The sequence below is a fragment of the Bombina bombina genome, chromosome 3, assembly GCF_027579735.1.
Source record: "Bombina bombina isolate aBomBom1 chromosome 3, aBomBom1.pri, whole genome shotgun sequence".
NCBI classification, from domain to species: domain Eukaryota; kingdom Metazoa; phylum Chordata; class Amphibia; order Anura; family Bombinatoridae; genus Bombina; species Bombina bombina.
Genome location: NC_069501.1, coordinates 496,235,464 through 496,254,300, shown reverse-complemented (window position 1 = coordinate 496,254,300; position 18,837 = coordinate 496,235,464). Strand labels below are relative to the sequence as shown.

Below are 18,837 nucleotides of genomic sequence, written 5' to 3'. Positions count from 1 at the left end.
GCATTAGAAATAAAGCTAAGAATAATAATATGCTACCCATAGCTTTCTGTATGTGTACTTCACATTGTTGTCCTTGTTCACATGTCTTGTGTCTGTATGTGACTGTGCCTGAGCAGTGATGTGTAACCGAGCGTGGTTGTTACTCACTGGTGCATTTCTTTCCATGACCTCCTCTGCGCGGGGAGTTACGGCTCAGCCTGCAATGGAAATTATCTTCCCAGAACTCAGCAAACCAAACATTCCTTCTGTTATTATCTAATGTTCGACTGGTAAAATAACGGTCAAACCCTAAAAGTATCAGAAGAGAGCAATTACTATTAATTTAAGGATAATAGTTAATGAGAACGTTAAATGACAGGGGAATGCAGATGACAGACCTCTCACTGCCACCCTCTGTGGCAGGATGGTGACAGCTCCCTCTGCCACTTCCTCTTGCTGTAGTACTGGGGAGATCTTGGAACCCCAACTGTCAGAACCAACAAACATAAAGTGTCCTGTCTGATTGGCCCTTTTCGCTGCAGCCAGCACTCTCCTGTAGGATAAATTAGCATAGGTAAGGATGGACGAAGAATCAAAACATAAATGGAAGAGGGTAAAGGCACATCAGAGCTAGATCCATTTAAAGTGGCATTAAAGGAACACTAAAATTAAACTTTCATAAATCAGAGACAGCATGCAATGTTATACAACTTTCCAATACACTTCCATTATCTAAATGGGAACAATCATTTATATTTACACTTTCTGAGGGACCAGCTCCTACTGAGCATGTGCAATAATTCACAGAATAATCGTATATGCCATTGTGATTGGCTGATGGCTGTCACATGATGCACTGGGAAGGAAAATGAGACAAACTTTGAAATTTGTCAAAAAAAAATCTACTACTCATGTGAAATTCAAACTATGGGGCCGATTTACCATTGTCTGGCGGACATGATATTCTATAGCATATCATGTCCGCCAGACATCACTAAATGCCAACAGAATACGCTGTCTGCATTTAACATTGCACAAGCAGCTCTGGTGAACTGCTTGTGCAATGCCGCCCCCTGCAGATTTGTGGCCACTCGGCCACTAGCAGGTGGTGTCACTCAACCTGATCGTATAGGATCAGGCAAATTGGTGTTCGCAGCCTCAAAAGGCTGCTTCATGACGGCTCGCGCGGAAACGGGAATCAGGGCCCATTCAGCCCTTGATAAACCGGCCCCTAAGTGCTTTTGCATTGTCTATTTTTTTATCCATTTATGGATTAGGATATTTCACTGTGTTTAGCGGTCCTTTAAAATAAAAAAAAAAATCTGTCAAGTGAAGTTGTTTAAACTGATATTGAATCTAAAAGGAAATGCATGCATATATATTGCTCATTGGATAAAAAGTAGTTTTATTCAGTACAGGAACTTCTATTTAAACTAATTCTTACGCTCTTTTAAAGGAACATTAAACACTTAAAGGGACATTATACACTCATTTTTTCTTTGCATAAATGTTTTGTAGATAATCTATTTATATAGCCCATAAAGTTTTTTTTTAAAATTAATGTATAGTTTTGCTTATTTTTAAATAACATTGCTCTGATTTTCAGACTCCTAACCAAGCCCCAAAGTTTTATGTGAATACGCTCGACTACCTACTCCAGCTTGCTCTTGTTTGTGTAAAGGGTCTTTTCATATGTAAAAGAAGGGGGAGGGGGGAGGGTCTTATTTGCCACTTGCAGTGGGCTTTCCAGCTACCTTTTCAACAGAGCCAAAGTGACAGCTTCTAAGTAAGTTTTTAAACAGTTTTATACTGGATTTTTATATCAGTATCTGTGCATCGTATTCTTTATAGTAGTGTCTATTACATGCAGTTATATGAAAATGAGTGTATACTGTCCCTTTAAAGGAACATTAAACACTTTTGTAAATTACAAGACATTTCTGTTGCATTGCTATAGAATAAAGTATCAGCAATGTCTAAATATTTTTAAGACAAATTAAGCTTTTATTTACTGTAATTATTTATAAATACCCAAACACACCCACCAGTTGCCTTTTTTGGAGGAGCCAATCAGGGCTCAAGTCTACAGACAACAAGGCTAGTCACGGTTATTATGCTAGTATAAAGTAAACTGTTTTACATTTCTTATTTGTTAAAACAAATTAGAGAAAGACATGCAGCATGGTTAGCCTTGATAGGTGAGCAGGCTGCATTTCCATCTCTGAGAATGAGATAATCCACAATCTACAGAGCAAAATTACATGAAAAGGTGGCAAACAATAATAAAAGCTGTTTTATTACATGTAAATTCCCACGGGAATAGGGCCCTCAATCCCTCATGTATGTGTTTGTAAATTTTTTCCTGTCTTTTACAAGTCTTGTATTGTTTTATTTAAATGAATTGTATCCATGGACAGCGCTGCGGAATATGTTGGCGCTTCATAAATAAAATATAATAATAATAATATAACTAAACATTTTATTTTGAAATATCAGGGTTTTTACTGTACCTTTAAGAGATTATCAAAGTATTTGTTTTATTTGATGCATAATAAATTATTTGGTGCATTGCAAAAGATTTTCACACAAAATATATGCTTTAAATGCATTTAAATCTGTCTTTTTTATATAAAAACATGCATTGTTTGGCACTTCCAGGGCATACTCCTTGTAAAGGCTCTTGAATGTTGTTGGTCTTACTTTCCTTGCCATAGCCAATCAGGGACAAATATGAACAAGCTCCTGCACATATCAAACAATCACTGTGCAGCATGTGCAAGTGACAGGGTTCTATATTCCATGGAATGCACTACTAGGGGGGTGGAAACACTACCAATTTAAATTACAGGAAAAAATAAAGGAAAAGTGGTCAGAATACGTTAAAAAAAGCATTATACATTATTTAAATTATGCATAATTAAACATTTTGAGGCCAATTTAACAAATGTCGGACGGATATGATCTGCTATAGCGGATCATGTCCACCCGACATCGCTAAATGCTGATGTCGGCATTTAACATTGCACAAGCATTTCTAGTGAAATGCTTGTGCAATGCCGTCCCCTGCACATTCGCTAACAGGGGGTGTCTATCATTCCGATCGTATCTGATCGGGATTATTGCTGTCCGCCACCTCAGAGGTGGTGGACGAGTTAAGAACGCTGCTTCTTACCTTATGTTTCTGCTGCATTCGCAGCATGTTAAATCGGTGCCTTTGAGCTTGATTACAAGAGGAGTAGAAATGATGGCGCAAATTATAATGCACAATCTGGTATTACAAGTGGATGGTTAAATATTTTAATTTGTAACGCTCCCTATACATTTAATGGACACTGCAGAGACTAGCGATCTCATTGTGTTTGTATTATAAGTAGTGAGTTGTGCTCATGCACCATCCAAAATCGCACCGTACAGTTTAGAGCTTTTTAAAGGAATATAAAACCCACACATTTACTTTCATGATTCAGATACAACATGCAATTTTGAACAAATTTCCAATTTACTTCTATTATCTAATTTACTTCATCCTCTTGCTATCGTTTGTTGAAAAGAATACCTAGGAACAGCAATCCACTACTGGGAGCTAGTTGCTGATTGGTGGCTGCACTTATATCCCTCTTGCCATTGGCTCACCTGATGTGTTCAGCTAGCTCCCGGTAGTGCACTGCTACTCCAACAAAGGATAACAAGAGAATGAAGCACATTTAATATTAGAAGTAAACTGGAAGGTTGTTTAAAACTCTATGTTCTGTCTTAATCATGAAAGATAATGTTTTGGTTTCATGTTCCTTTAGGACCTGTAGTAAATCATTATTTATACTAGCAGGGGCAGTACTGCCATTGGTACAGTAGATACGGTGGCACCATGGCCCAAGTGCTTGGGGGGCCTATAGCCGCCAGGCTATACATAGTGTGTACAATCTTATTACAGGGGGCTTTATATTGGTGCAGGTTCATCTATTTGTCCTAAATAATATTATACAGAGCAGCATGTATATTTTACTATTTCTTAAAACTGAGTTACCTTTGGAAGGGGCCCAAAAACAATTTTGCGCCAGGGCCCTCTGTTGAGTAGGTCAGCTGAAGAACATGACTTGGGCACTGTTGCATTAGCCACATCATCAGCTTAGTGCTTGGGCAATATCCAACATGAATTTTACTGTGCGCCCTCATAGAAGTCTATTTGTGGTATTTAGCACACCCGCACTATCCAATATGCAGGTGCATTAAATAAGAAATAACTTTGCACTTCTAAATATCAGAGCAAAAATAGAAGCACTATTGATTGCGCGGCCACTAGCAGGGGGTGTCAATCAACCCGATCGGATCCGATCAGAGCAGGAGGACAGGTACAGAGCTTGATAAATTGACCCCTTAGACTTTGCAGTCTACATAATGTAATCTATATGTCGGATCTTGGAGTGTTAGTTATTACAAGTTGATAATTACATGTTTTTTCAAAATCAGGGCTTTTACAGTACATGCAAAAAAAATTTTTCAGGCAAAACTGTTTGTTTTTAGAAATAAATGCACTGTACATACCAAATCTATTATAAATACATGTAACATCAAGTCACTACTTTATTTAATACCTGCACTATTGGCCTTTTGTTCACAAATTTCAGTAAATGTGATATTCAGTATTACTCACTTGATATCGTCTTCGCTTGCGAAAATGATGACCGCACGAGCACTGGATGCTTCCAGAAGGAGGCGAATTATCTTGTCAAATTCACCAGCCTTGGGTTCTCTTGGGATCTTGATTGACTGTGCCACGCAAACACTGCCTGCAAACACAACACAGGTCATTATATTTTATACAGTAGAAAATGAGAGAGAACAAGCTGTATTGCATACTGACTGGATTGTAACCTGCAAGTTGACAGATATAAACAATACGTTATCCTATTAAAGGACCATTAGATACACAAGACTATGCAACAAACACTTGTCTGAATTTCAAATGAGTGGTAGATTTTTTTTTCTGACAAAGTTCAGTTAGTTCAATTTTTCTTCCCCCTGCATCATGTGACAACCATCAGCCAATCACAAAATGCATATAAATGTAAGTGTGCAGTAAAAAGATTGTGCACATTTAGATAATGGAAGTGAATTGGAAAGATGTTTACAACTGCATGCGCTAGCTGAATCATGAAAGTTTTATTCCTCCTTCAAAACAAACTAGCGCTCCCACATCTGTGCACCTCCTTGACGGTGCTTTATGAAGGGAACCTCAGACACCATCTGTTCCCTTTTTCTAGTCTCCTGAAGCTTCAGTGGTTGTAACCAATTATTTAATATTTGGGCTCATCAAACCAAAGAACAGATTTCCACTGCTCAGATGTTCACTGTCTGTGTTCCTGGCCTAAACATGCTTCTTAGTATTTGTCACCTCCAGTGGTGGTTTTGTTGAGAAATTCTATCTTGAAGGTCTCATTTACTCAGTCTTCGCAGAACATTTGATGCTGAAATCTGTTTGTTGTTTGAACTCAGTGATTATTTTATTTGATCTCTAATGTGATTTAATCTGTGGTTATATGGCAGTTTCTCAGGCTGGTGACTATTAAACTCATCCTGTGCAGCAGAGGTAACTCATGGTCTGCTTTTCCTATGACGAAACTCAAAAGAGCTTGTTTCATCGTAGAGCAGGGGTGGTCAATTATTGGCCCTCTAGATGTTATGGACTACATCTCCCATAATGCTATTTCAGCCATAATGCTGACACATCATGGGAGATGTAGTCCATAACATCTAGATGGCCGATAGTTGCCCACCCCTGTCTTAGAGCATAATGGTTTTCACCAGTGCCCTCGAAGAAACTTTCAAAGGGTTTAACATTTTCCCAGGTTTATTGATCTTTATTTTTTAATGGAATTCTCTTTACTAAGTTGAGCTGTTCGTGGTATATTGTGGACTGCTACGACAAGAAATTATAGTCTTCTACCAGAAATAAGACTGCCCTTCCTTGACACAACACAACGGACCTGAAACAATTTTGTTTTGTTTTTTATGATTCAGGTAGAGCATGTCATTTTAAACACCTGTCTAATTTACTTATAGCACTTCATTTTCTTCATTCTCTTGGTTTCCTTTGTTTAAAAGCAGGAATGCAAGCTCAGGAGCGTGCATGTTTTCTGGAGCACTTTATGGCAGCAGTTTTGCAAAAATGTTATCTACTTGCAAGAGCACTAGATGGCAGCACTATTTCCTGCCATGCAGTTCTGCAGACACCTACCTAGATATCTCTTCAACAAAGAATACAAAGAGAACAAAGAACATTTGTTAATAGAAGTAAATTGGAAACATTTTTTTTATTTTTTTTATTTGTATGCTCTGTCTGAGTTACAAAAGAAACATTTTGGGTTTCATATCCCTTTAATAAGAAAATACATTCCAATAATTAAATGTTAATTCCACACATGCACAGATGAGTAAAAAGATGGGAAAAACGCTTCACTGGGATATAGTGATACAAACCAGATCACTGTATAGCAGCTCTGCCCACTTTGTAACTCAACTAACAGTTTATTGTTTATTTGGTCCCCTGAAAAAAACTATAGATTTTCCAGTGCTAAAAACTAAAAGCGCACATGGCCGGCTTCACAAGCCCAATCTTACCACATATCACTCACCTATTACTGAGCTATGTGTTTAGCGCAAAACGCACGAGGGCATTCAACATATACTGCTTACATGTCAATCATGTTTTTTCATTTGTTTGAATAAAAGTTGGTTCTATCTTTCCGTACCCTGGAGTGCAAGGACTTTTCCTTCTAATTGCCACATATCAAAAGCTAATAATATCCTTTATTATTTAAAACAACAAAAATAACCTTCCTAATTACAGTACTGTACTATCTTTCTGAGGGTTCTTTGTATACAAAAGTATTAAAAATTATAAGAGTTATAAAACTACCTTTAGCTTATATTTATAATCTGTATTATAAATATTGACTAAATGACATAAGATATTGTTGTTTACACTTAGTCCCATCCCCTCTCCAGATTGTCCAATTTAACATGCAAAATACAAACTATTCCTAAATCTAAACATTTTCCGAGCCCAAGCAGTTTGGATATATATATATATATATATATATATATATATATATATATATAAAGCCAGAGTAGAATATGCACACCTCTCAAATCCATAACTACCAGGGTGCTGGGGGGTCTGTGGAGGACTAATTTTTACTTGCACACTCAAGCCATTTGATAAGGTCCCGAAACGTCATGGGACTCGAATTTTAACGGATGTACCACTAAAGGTTTTATTTTATTTAAAACCCAGTGAACACTACCAGAATAATCTACATGAGAGTCATTTACAAAATGGTGTTGCCAACATGGATACACTTTTTGTCGTGCACGATAGTGGAAGGACGTTAATGATTATTTACAAAGAAAAAAGGCCACTATTTAACCAGCACCAGACTATAGCAAACGCAAAAGTATAGAAGCGAAAAAGCAAACACTGATATTAAATGTTTAGTTATACATAAATGGCAATATAAAGAGCACACAGGCTGCAACACTGTGGGGAAGAGTATAAATACATTATGAGCTTTATAAGCATCAATAATATTAATAAACAGCAGACAATTTATACAGTAATGTCCGTATGTCAGACCCACAGTTCAAATATAGGAACACCCCTTATTATCCGGATGTTATTTGTAATCCATATTAGTAGGTATCCGATAGTGATGTTGTGATGTTAAATGCAGGTATAGCACAGACACAAATACCATAACCTTTCTTCCCATAAACATTCAACCTTTGCTTTATTTGATATATCCGAAAAAGGTAGCAGTTTACGCCAAATAGATCCTTAGATCCGATTCACAGTATGTTCAGGTTGATGTTAATTTGTAAGGAAATTAAAGAGGTTACCTTTAGTAGTGTCCGTTATGTTAGGCTGTCACTACCTGCACTCCACAATTGATTCATAGGCTGTTTGGGCTATTGGATATTCAATCCCCATATTGTTCCGTTATTGGGTTTGCTGTAAGTAACTTCCAATTGTTCAAAGGCACGTAGGTGACCAGCACGCCTTCGGAAGTTCTGTCCCACACTGATATGCAGACTGCGGTAAATCTGCGGTGTTCAACTGTTAACACCGCCAACATTGGAACGCTGCGCGCATTTCCCCCGTGCTTCATACAGGCTTCTTCCGGTTCATAAATTATTCCAATTAGTGGGTTGATTTCATTACGTAAATTACATCACATGCTTGCACATAATTACAAATAGATACATTCTATCCGTTGCAAATCTAACCTTTAATAATTTTAATAATATAGATTAGCAAAGTGGGATCAGATGAACTGAGCCATACCAAATTACAGAGTTAAAGGCTGCTAGTCACAGATTCTGTTGCAAAGATGGCTAACAATAGCCTCAGTCATTTGAATTAAGTCAGCACATATGGACATAAAGCCTATACATTCACATCTTATTTTAATCTTTTATGTTGAAACCAAGCATAGCACTTTAGATTAGTTTACACATCATATTTTTATTTTCATAATTAATATTGACAGCACAACATATGGTCCTAGTAATAGGTGCCCTGAGATACACAGATAGAGAAATTGGGCATAAGGGACCACACACGTTTTAACCCAAAAAGCTTGCGTAATCTAATTTTTTTCATTTAAGCCATTTGGGTTCAGAGTGGACAATCTGTAAATCCACCTGCTCTCCTTTTGAAATAGGACTTTATCATTGTTGCCCCCTCTACCATGAAGAATCCCCTTGTCTATACCTACAAATCCTAAGCAGTCAGGATTGCTATTGTGGAAGGTAGCAAAATGTCTCGCCACACTGCTGGTTTGTATATTTTGTTTAATGTCATCCCTGTGTTTTCAGTTCCTGAAAAATTATTTTTGTTTTACCAACGTAATAATAGGGACATGAACAATGTAAGAGGTACACTACCCCTACAGTGTTGCAATTAAAAAACAGAATTTATGTTTACCTGATAAATTACTTTCTCCAACGGTGTGTCCGGTCCACGGCGTCATCCTTACTTGTGGGATATTCTCTTCCCCAACAGGAAATGGCAAAGAGCCCAGCAAAGCTGGTCACATGATCCCTCCTAGGCTCCGCCTACCCCAGTCATTCGACCGACGTTAAGGAGGAATATTTGCATAGGAGAAACCATATGGTACCGTGGTGACTGTAGTTAAAGAAAATAAATTATCAGACCTGATTAAAAAAACCAGGGCGGGCCGTGGACCGGACACACCGTTGGAGAAAGTAATTTATCAGGTAAACATAAATTCTGTTTTCTCCAACATAGGTGTGTCCGGTCCACGGCGTCATCCTTACTTGTGGGAACCAATACCAAAGCTTTAGGACACGGATGAAGGGAGGGAGCAAATCAGGTCACCTAAATGGAAGGCACCACGGCTTGCAAAACCTTTCTCCCAAAAATAGCCTCAGAAGAAGCAAAAGTATCAAACTTGTAAAATTTGGTAAAAGTGTGCAGTGAAGACCAAGTCGCTGCCCTACATATCTGATCAACAGAAGCCTCGTTCTTGAAGGCCCATGTGGAAGCCACAGCCCTAGTGGAGTGAGCTGTGATTCTTTCGGGAGGCTGCCGTCCGGCAGTCTCGTAAGCCAATCTGATGATGCTTTTAATCCAAAAAGAGAGAGAGGTAGAAGTTGCTTTTTGACCTCTCCTTTTACCGGAATAAACAACAAACAAGGAAGATGTTTGTCTAAAATCCTTTGTAGCATCTAAATAGAATTTTAGAGCGCGAACAACATCCAAATTGTGCAACAAACGTTCCTTCTTTGAAACTGGTTTCGGACACAGAGAAGGTACGATAATCTCCTGGTTAATGTTTTTGTTAGAAACAACTTTTGGAAGAAAACCAGGTTTAGTACGTAAAACCACCTTATCTGCGTGGAACACCAGATAAGGAGGAGAACACTGCAGAGCAGATAATTCTGAAACTCTTCTAGCAGAAGAAATTGCAACTAAAAACAAAACTTTCCAAGATAATAACTTAATATCAACGGAATGTAAGGGTTCAAACGGAACCCCCTGAAGAACTGAAAGAACTAAATTGAGACTCCAAGGAGGAGTCAAAGGTTTGTAAACAGGCTTAATTCTAACCAGAGCCTGAACAAAGGCTTGAACATCTGGCACAGCAGCCAGCTTTTTGTGAAGTAACACCGACAAGGCAGAAATCTGTCCCTTCAGGGAACTTGCAGATAATCCTTTTTCCAATCCTTCTTGAAGGAAGGATAGAATCCTAGGAATCTTAACCTTGTCCCAAGGGAATCCTTTAGATTCACACCAACAGATATATTTTTTCCAAATTTTGTGGTAAATCTTTCTAGTTACAGGCTTTCTGGCCTGAACAAGAGTATCGATAACAGAATCTGAGAACCCTCGCTTCGATAAGATCAAGCGTTCAATCTCCAAGCAGTCAGCTGGAGTGAAACCAGATTCGGATGTTCGAACGGACCCTGAACAAGAAGGTCTCGTCTCAAAGGTAGCTTCCAAGGTGGAGCCGATGACATATTCACCAGATCCGCATACCAAGTCCTGCGTGGCCACGCAGGAGCTATCAAGATCACCGACGCCCTCTCCTGATTGATCCTGGCTACCAGCCTGGGGATGAGAGGAAACGGCGGGAACACATAAGCTAGTTTGAAGGTCCAAGGTGCTACTAGTGCATCCACTAGAGCCGCCTTGGGATCCCTGGATCTGGACCCGTAGCAAGGAACTTTGAAGTTCTGACGAGAGGCCATCAGATCCATGTCTGGAATGCCCCACAGCTGAGTGACTTGGGCAAAGATTTCCGGATGGAGTTCCCACTCCCCCGGATGCAATGTCTGACGACTCAGAAAATCCGCTTCCCAATTTTCCACTCCTGGGATGTGGATAGCAGACAGGTGGCAGGAGTGAGACTCCGCCCATAGAATGATTTTGGTCACTTCCTCCATCGCTAGGGAACTCCTTGTTCCCCCCTGATGGTTGACGTACGCAACAGTTGTCATGTTGTCTGATTGAAACCGTATGAACTTGGCCCTCGCTAGCTGAGGCCAAGCCTTGAGAGTATTGAATATCGCTCTCAGTTCCAGAATATTTATCGGTAGAAGAGATTCTTCCCGAGACCAAAGACCCTGAGCTTTCAGGGATCCCCAGACCGCGCCCCAGCCCATCAGACTGGCGTCGGTCGTGACAATGACCCACTCTGGTCTGCGGAATGTCATCCCTTGTGACAGGTTGTCCAGGGACAGCCACCAACGGAGTGAGTCTCTGGTCCTCTGATTTACTTGTATCTTCGGAGATAAGTCTGTATAGTCCCCATTCCACTGACTGAGCATGCACAGTTGTAATGGTCTTAGATGAATGCGCGCAAAAGGAACTATGTCCATTGCCGCTACCATCAACCCGATCACTTCCATGCACTGAGCTATGGAAGGAAGAGGAACGGAATGAAGTATCCGACAAGCGTCTAGAAGTTTTGTTTTTCTGGCCTCTGTCAGAAAAATCCTCATTTCTAAGGAGTCTATTATTGTTCCCAAGAAGGGAACCCTTGTTGACGGAGATAGAGAACTCTTTTCCACGTTCACTTTCCATCCGTGAGATCTGAGAAAGGCCAGGACAATGTCCGTGTGAGCCTTTGCTTGAGGAAGAGACGACGCTTGAATCAGAATGTCGTCCAAGTAAGGTACTACAGCAATGCCCCTTGGTCTTAGCACAGCTAGAAGGGACCCTAGTACCTTTGTGAAAATCCTTGGAGCAGTGGCTAACCCGAAAGGAAGCGCCACGAACTGGTAATGTTTGTCCAGGAATGCGAACCTTAGGAACCGATGATGTTCCTTGTGGATAGGAATATGTAGATACGCATCCTTTAAATCCACCGTGGTCATGAATTGACCTTCCTGGATGGAAGGAAGAATAGTTCGAATGGTTTCCATCTTGAACGATGGAACCTTGAGAAACTTGTTTAAGATCTTGAGATCTAAGATTGGTCTGAACGTTCCCTCTTTTTTGGGAACTATGAACAGATTGGAGTAGAACCCCATCCCTTGTTCTCTTAATGGAACAGGATGAATCACTCCCATTTTTAACAGGTCTTCTACACAATGTAAGAATGCCTGTCTTTTTATGTGGTCTGAAGACAACTGAGACCTGTGGAACCTCCCCCTTGGGGGAAGTCCTTTGAATTCCAGAAGATAACCTTGGGAGACTATTTCTAGCGCCCAAGGATCCAGAACATCTCTTGCCCAAGCCTGAGCGAAGAGAGAGAGTCTGCCCCCCACCAGATCCGGTCCCGGATCGGGGGCCAACATTTCATGCTGTCTTGGTAGCAGTGGCAGGTTTCTTCGCCTGCTTTCCCTTGTTCCAGCCTTGCATTGGTCTCCAAGCTGGCTTGGCCTGAGAAGTATTACCCTCTTGCTTAGAGGACGTAGCACCTTGGGCTGGTCCGTTTCTACGAAAGGGACGAAAATTAGGTTTATTTTTTGCCTTGAAAGGCCGATCCTGAGGAAGGGCGTAGCCCTTACCCCCAGTGATATCAGAGATAATCTCTTTCAAGTCAGGGCCAAACAGCGTTTTCCCCTTGAAAGGAATGTTAAGTAACTTGTTCTTGGAAGACGCATCAGCCGACCAAGATTTCAACCAAAGCGCTCTGCGCGCCACAATAGCAAACCCAGAATTCTTAGCCGCTAACCTAGCCAATTGCAAAGTGGCGTCTAGGGTAAAAGAATTAGCCAATTTGAGAGCATTGATTCTGTCCATAATCTCCTCAAAAGGAGGAGAATCACTATCGACCGCCTTTATCAGCTCATCGAACCAGAAACATGCGGCTGTAGCGACAGGGACAATGCATGAAATTGGTTGTAGAAGGTAACCCTGCTGAACAAACATCTTTTTAAGCAAACCTTCTAATTTTTTATCCATAGGATCTTTGAAAGCACAACTATCCTCTATGGGTATAGTGGTGCGTTTGTTTAAAGTGGAAACCGCTCCCTCGACCTTGGGGACTGTCTGCCATAAGTCCATTCTGGGGTCGACCATAGGAAACAATTTTTTAAATATGGGGGGAGGGACGAAAGGAATACCGGGCCTTTCCCATTCTTTATTAACAATGTCCGCCACCCGCTTGGGTATAGGAAAAGCTTCTGGGAGCCCCGGCACCTCTAGGAACTTGTCCATTTTACATAGTTTCTCTGGGATGACCAACTTGTCACAATCATCCAGAGTGGATAATACCTCCTTAAGCAGAATGCGGAGATGTTCCAACTTAAATTTAAATGCAATCACATCAGGTTCAGCTTGTTGAGAAATGTTCCCTGAATCAGTAATTTCTCCCTCAGACAAAACCTCCCTGGCCCCATCAGACTGGGTTAGGGGCCCTTCAGAAATATTATTATCAGCGTCGTCATGCTCTTCAGTATCTAAAACAGAGCAGTCGCGCTTACGCTGATAAGTGTTCATTTTGGCTAAAATGTTTTTGACAGAATTATCCATTACAGCCGTTAATTGTTGCATAGTAAGGAGTATTGGCGCGCTAGATGTACTAGGGGCCTCCTGAGTGGGCAAGACTCGTGTAGACGAAGGAGGGAATGATGCAGTACCATGCTTACTCCCCTCACTTGAGGAATCATCTTGGGCATCATTATCATTGTCACATAAATCACATTTATTTAAATGAATAGGAATTCTGGCTTCCCCACATTCAGAACACAGTCTATCTGGTAGTTCAGACATGTTAAACAGGCATAAACTTGATAACAAAGTACAAAAAAACGTTTTAAAATAAAACCGTTACTGTCACTTTAAATTTTAAACTGAACACACTTTATTACTGCAATTGCGAAAAAACATGAAGGAATTGTTCAAAATTCACCAATTTTTCACCACAGTGTCTTAAAGCCTTAAAAGTATTGCACACCAAATTTGGAAGCTTTAACCCTTAAAATAACGGAACCGGAGCCGTTTTGAACTTTAACCCCTTTACAGTCCCTGGTATCTGCTTTGCTGAGACCCAACCAAGCCCAAAGGGGAATACGATACCAAATGACGCCTTCAGAAAGTCTTTTCTAAGTATCAGAGCTCCTCTCACATGCGACTGCATGCCATGCCTCTCAAAAACAAGTGCGCAACACCGGCGCGAAAATGAGGCTCTGTCTTATGCTTTGGGAAAGCCCCTAAAGAATAAGGTGTCTAAAACAGTGCCTGCCGATATTATTATATCAAAATACCCAGATAAAATGATTCCTCAAGGCTAAATATGTGTTAATAATGAATCGATTTAGCCCAGAAAAAGTCTACAGTCTTAATAAGCCCTTGTGAAGCCCTTATTTACGATCGTAATAAACATGGCTTACCGGATCCCATAGGGAAAATGACAGCTTCCAGCATTACATCGTCTTGTTAGAATGTGTCATACCTCAAGCAGCAAGAGACTGCTCACTGTTCCCCCAACTGAAGTTAATGCTCTCAACAGTCCTGTGTGGAACAGCCATGGATTTTAGTGACGGTTGCTAAAATCATTTTCCTCATACAAACAGAAATCTTCATCTCTTTTCTGTTTCTGAGTAAATAGTACATACCAGCACTATTTCAAAAAAACAAACTCTTGATTGAATAATAAAAACTACAGTTAAACACTAAAAAACTCTAAGCCATCTCCGTGGAGATGTTGCCTGTACAACGGCAAAGAGAATGACTGGGGTAGGCGGAGCCTAGGAGGGATCATGTGACCAGCTTTGCTGGGCTCTTTGCCATTTCCTGTTGGGGAAGAGAATATCCCACAAGTAAGGATGACGCCGTGGACCGGACACACCTATGTTGGAGAAAATTCCCTAATCTTCTATATCCTTCCATCCTTAGCATTAAATTGTTTTGGGGTCTTTTTCAAAAATTTGCAGGCTACACATCTCCCACATGGAAAATTACCTATTGTCTTTTGACTCAAGTGCCAATCTGACACATGTGGTTTAGATACGTACTTACTTTTAGCCAGTTTATCTCTAAGGTTTGGTGCTTTTCATGTCAGGAGGGGAATTTCCCCCACCTCTTTTTCTACCTCCTCATCACTGGTGAGAACCTTCCAGTGTCTATTGAGAATTTCTCTCAATGCCTGCCAATGGCAATTAAATTTAGTCACAAGCCACATCTTGTTAACAGATTCTTTCTTTTGTGAAAATAAAAGCTGATCTCTGTTTTCCTAGCTTTATTTCTAGCTCCTGCTATTATTCTTCTGGGGTACCCTCTATCTAAGAATCTTTCTTCCATTTTATCTGCATGGAACTCAAATTTAGATTTGGATGAGCAATTCCTGCGTAACCGCAGAAATTGACGTGTAGGTATGCCTCTTTTGAGGTGTTTCAGGTGGTGACTTGTTGCTAGTAAAAGGCTATCTGTCGCCGTGTTTTTGCGATAGTCTCCGGTGGTAATTAGACCATTTCCCTTTTTAATATTTATATCTAAGAATGATATTTATTTGCAGTCATAACTAAGTGTTAGTTTAATATTATATTGATTTTCATTTAAGCCTTGTATAAAGGCCTGCAGAGATTCAACGGGACCATTCCAGATGAGGAACACGTCGTCCACATGTTTTAACCAAAACAACGCATGCTTTTCATATTGCTTATTGGGGTAGACTTTTTCCATTTCCCATGCTCCTAAGTGAAGACAAGCATAGGTGGGGGCACAAGTCGCCCCCATAGCTGTCCCTCTTATTTGTTTATAAATTCTGCTGTCAAAAGAAAAAATATTATTTTCCAAAGTAAATTGTAGAGATTTGATCACAAAGTCAGTGTGGCTTTTAAAATTACTTCCTCTACTGTCCAGAAAATCTCTGCAGGCCCATATACCTACGTCATACAGTATAGACAAATACAGTCCTTCTACATCTAATGACACCAAGAGGGCATGATCCGGGACTATTATCCCATCAACTTTACGTAGTAAATCTGTGGTGTCTATCACATATGAGGGCATTGCAATTAATAAGGGTTTCATATTCTACATAATTCCCCAAATTTTCTGTTAAACTTCCTATTCCCACAATTATGGGACGTCCTGGAAAGTTAACGGGGTTCTTATGGATCTTCGGGATGCAGTAAAACGCATGTGCTGTTTATGTTGCCATTTATGTATAACTAAACATTTAATATCAGTGTTTGCTTTTTCGCTTCTATACTTTTGGGTTTGTTATATACTCAATGAGTAATAGTCTGGTGCTGGTTAAATAGTGGCCTTTTTTTCTTTGTAAATAATTATATATATATATATATATATATACACACACACTCACCAACCACTTTATTAGGTACACCTTGCTAGTACTGGTTTGGACGCCCTTTTGCCTTCAGAACTTTCTTAATTCTTTGTGACATAGATTAAACAAGGTGTTGGAAACATTCCTCAGAGATTTTGGTCCATATTGACGTGATAGCATCACGCAGTTGCTGCAGATTTGTCGGTTGCACATCCATGATGCAAATCTCCCGTTCCACTACATCCCAAAGGTGCTCTATTGGATTGAGATCTGATGACTGTGGAGGCCATTAGAGTACAGTGAACTCATTGTCATGTTCAAGAAACCAGTTTTAGATGATTTGAGTTTTGTGACATGGTGCATTAATCTGCTGGAAGATGGGTACACTGTAGTCATAAAGGGATTGACATGGTCAGCAACAATACTCAGGTAGGCCGTGGCATTTAAATGATGCTCAACTGGTACTAAGCAACCCAAACTGTGCCAAGAAAATATACCCCACACCATAACACCACCACCACCAGCCTGAACTGCTGATACAAGGAAGGATGGATCCATGCTTTCATGTTGTTTACGTCAAATTCTGACCCTACCATCTGAATGTCGCAGCTAAAATCGAGACTCATCAGACCAGACAACGTTTTTCTAATCTTCTGTTGTCCAATTTTGGTGAGCCTGTGCGAATTGTAGACTCAGTTTCCTGTTCTTAGCTGACAGGAGTGGCACCCGGTGTGGTCTTCTGCTGCTGTAGCCCAACTGCTTCAAGGTTCAACGTGTTGTGCGTTCAGAAATGGTTTTCTACATACCATGGTTGTAACGAGTGGTTATTTAAGTTACTGTTGCCTTTCTATCATCTCAAACCAGCCTGCCCATTCTCCTCTGACATCAATAAGACATTTTTGTCTACACAACTGCCGCTCACTGGATATTTTATTTTTTTCAGGACCATTCTCTGTAAACCCTAGAGATGGTTGTGCATGAAAATCCCAGTAGATTAGCAGTTTTTTAAATACTCAGACCAGCCCGTCTGGCATCAACAACCATGCCACGTTCAAAGTAACGTAAATCCCTTTTCTTCCCCATTCTGATGCTCGGTTTGAACTTCAGCAAATCGTCTTCATCACGTCTAGACGCCTAAATGCATTGAGTTGCTGCCATGTGATTGGCTGATTAGCAATTTGTGTTATCAAGCAATTGAACAGGTGTACCTAATAAAGTGGCCGGTGAGTGTATATACAGTAGTTTCCAAACTGAATTGTTTCAATAATATTTTTAAACACAGAAATAAACACTAAAACAAATTAAATTAATGTTATTTAAATTCATTTGCATAAGCCTTTTATCCTGATTTTCTTCGAATCCAAGCCACTATTGCACAATCATGTAGCTATAGATAATAGATAAATCTTTATAAAATTACACAGGATTAGCTTTTTATGCAAATCTGAATCATCATGAAAACTTTTACAGAGATTACTTAAAACTTCCTAAAGGTACACAAAAGAACAGATTATAGCAAAATACCATGAAAGAGTTAACAAGACAATAGTCCTTTTAAATATGCAAAATATGTATCTGTAGTTAAGAAGTACACTGCAAAATATTTGCATAATTAATATTTTATAATCATTAAAAAAAAAATTCAGTAGGGCTCCGCTTCCAGGGACATCCAACTTAGAAAGCATCTTGATTATGTTATTTTTCTCTATTTCTGTGGCCAATTAGGGTCAGATAAAAATAAGCTCCTGGTACAGTTGCCAGATGTCTTGTATAACAATATTTGATGCCCAGCAGGGGACTTGGGGAGGTAGAATGGGATTTGATTACAACTTATATTAGACCCCTGCAGCCCCTCTGTCAGCCAAAGATATCAGCTCACAGTCCCCCTCCCCTGCTGCCCCAGTTTCATCTACATGGCTTTATGAAACCTCATACCAAACCTCTGGCCCTATTGTCCCTCTCTAAGTCAATGTTTAAATGGTACCTTGGATCAAACATGTGACACTGCAGCCCCCCATATGCCCAATGGAATAAAATAACGTGGAAAATCCTGGTGAGTGCACTCTTATTTTTATATATATATATATATATATATATATATATATATATATATATATATATATATATATATATATATATATATATATATATATAAATAAGGCATATTAACACATGTATACACATCAATACAAATATATTACTATATACATACATACATACAAATATACACACAAACACCTTTCGGCCAGTCAAACACCTTGACATATACCATATCTTTTTTATACATTTATTTCAATAATGTGTTTTGTGATACTTTTTATTCTAGCCCTATCACTTTACTTTAGGTCTCAAGTCTTGCTAACTTTCCTAGCGCTGTTGTGCTCCAGCACAACACATAACTTTTAACTTGTGATATGAGCGACGTTTAGTGCAGCCACAATATCCGTTAAAAGCATGGAGTGCGTTAAAAGGTTGTCAGGTGCGCTAAACACTCTCAGGTTATTCAGTTTCACTGTTGATTTGTAATACCAGATTGCAAGCTAATCCTAGCGCGGTTCAGCGATATTGTTTGAGCACCCTGCACTATCAATAGCGC

At 39.7% G+C, this 18,837-nt stretch overlaps 1 protein-coding gene across 1 annotated transcript in view; it reads right to left on the bottom strand.

Annotated features, from left to right (window-relative positions):
* The window catches only part of GRM4 (glutamate metabotropic receptor 4), a 489,205-nt gene that overhangs the window by 91,409 nt on the left and 378,959 nt on the right, over positions 1 to 18,837 (bottom strand). Inside the window, exons 3-5 of the mRNA XM_053706851.1 lie at positions 4,631 to 4,766; positions 378 to 532; positions 148 to 288 (exon numbers count right to left, since the gene is read on the bottom strand). Of these exons, the coding sequence (XP_053562826.1) occupies positions 148 to 288; positions 378 to 532; positions 4,631 to 4,766 (432 nt within the window). The remainder of the gene's footprint in view (positions 1 to 147; positions 289 to 377; positions 533 to 4,630; positions 4,767 to 18,837) is intronic.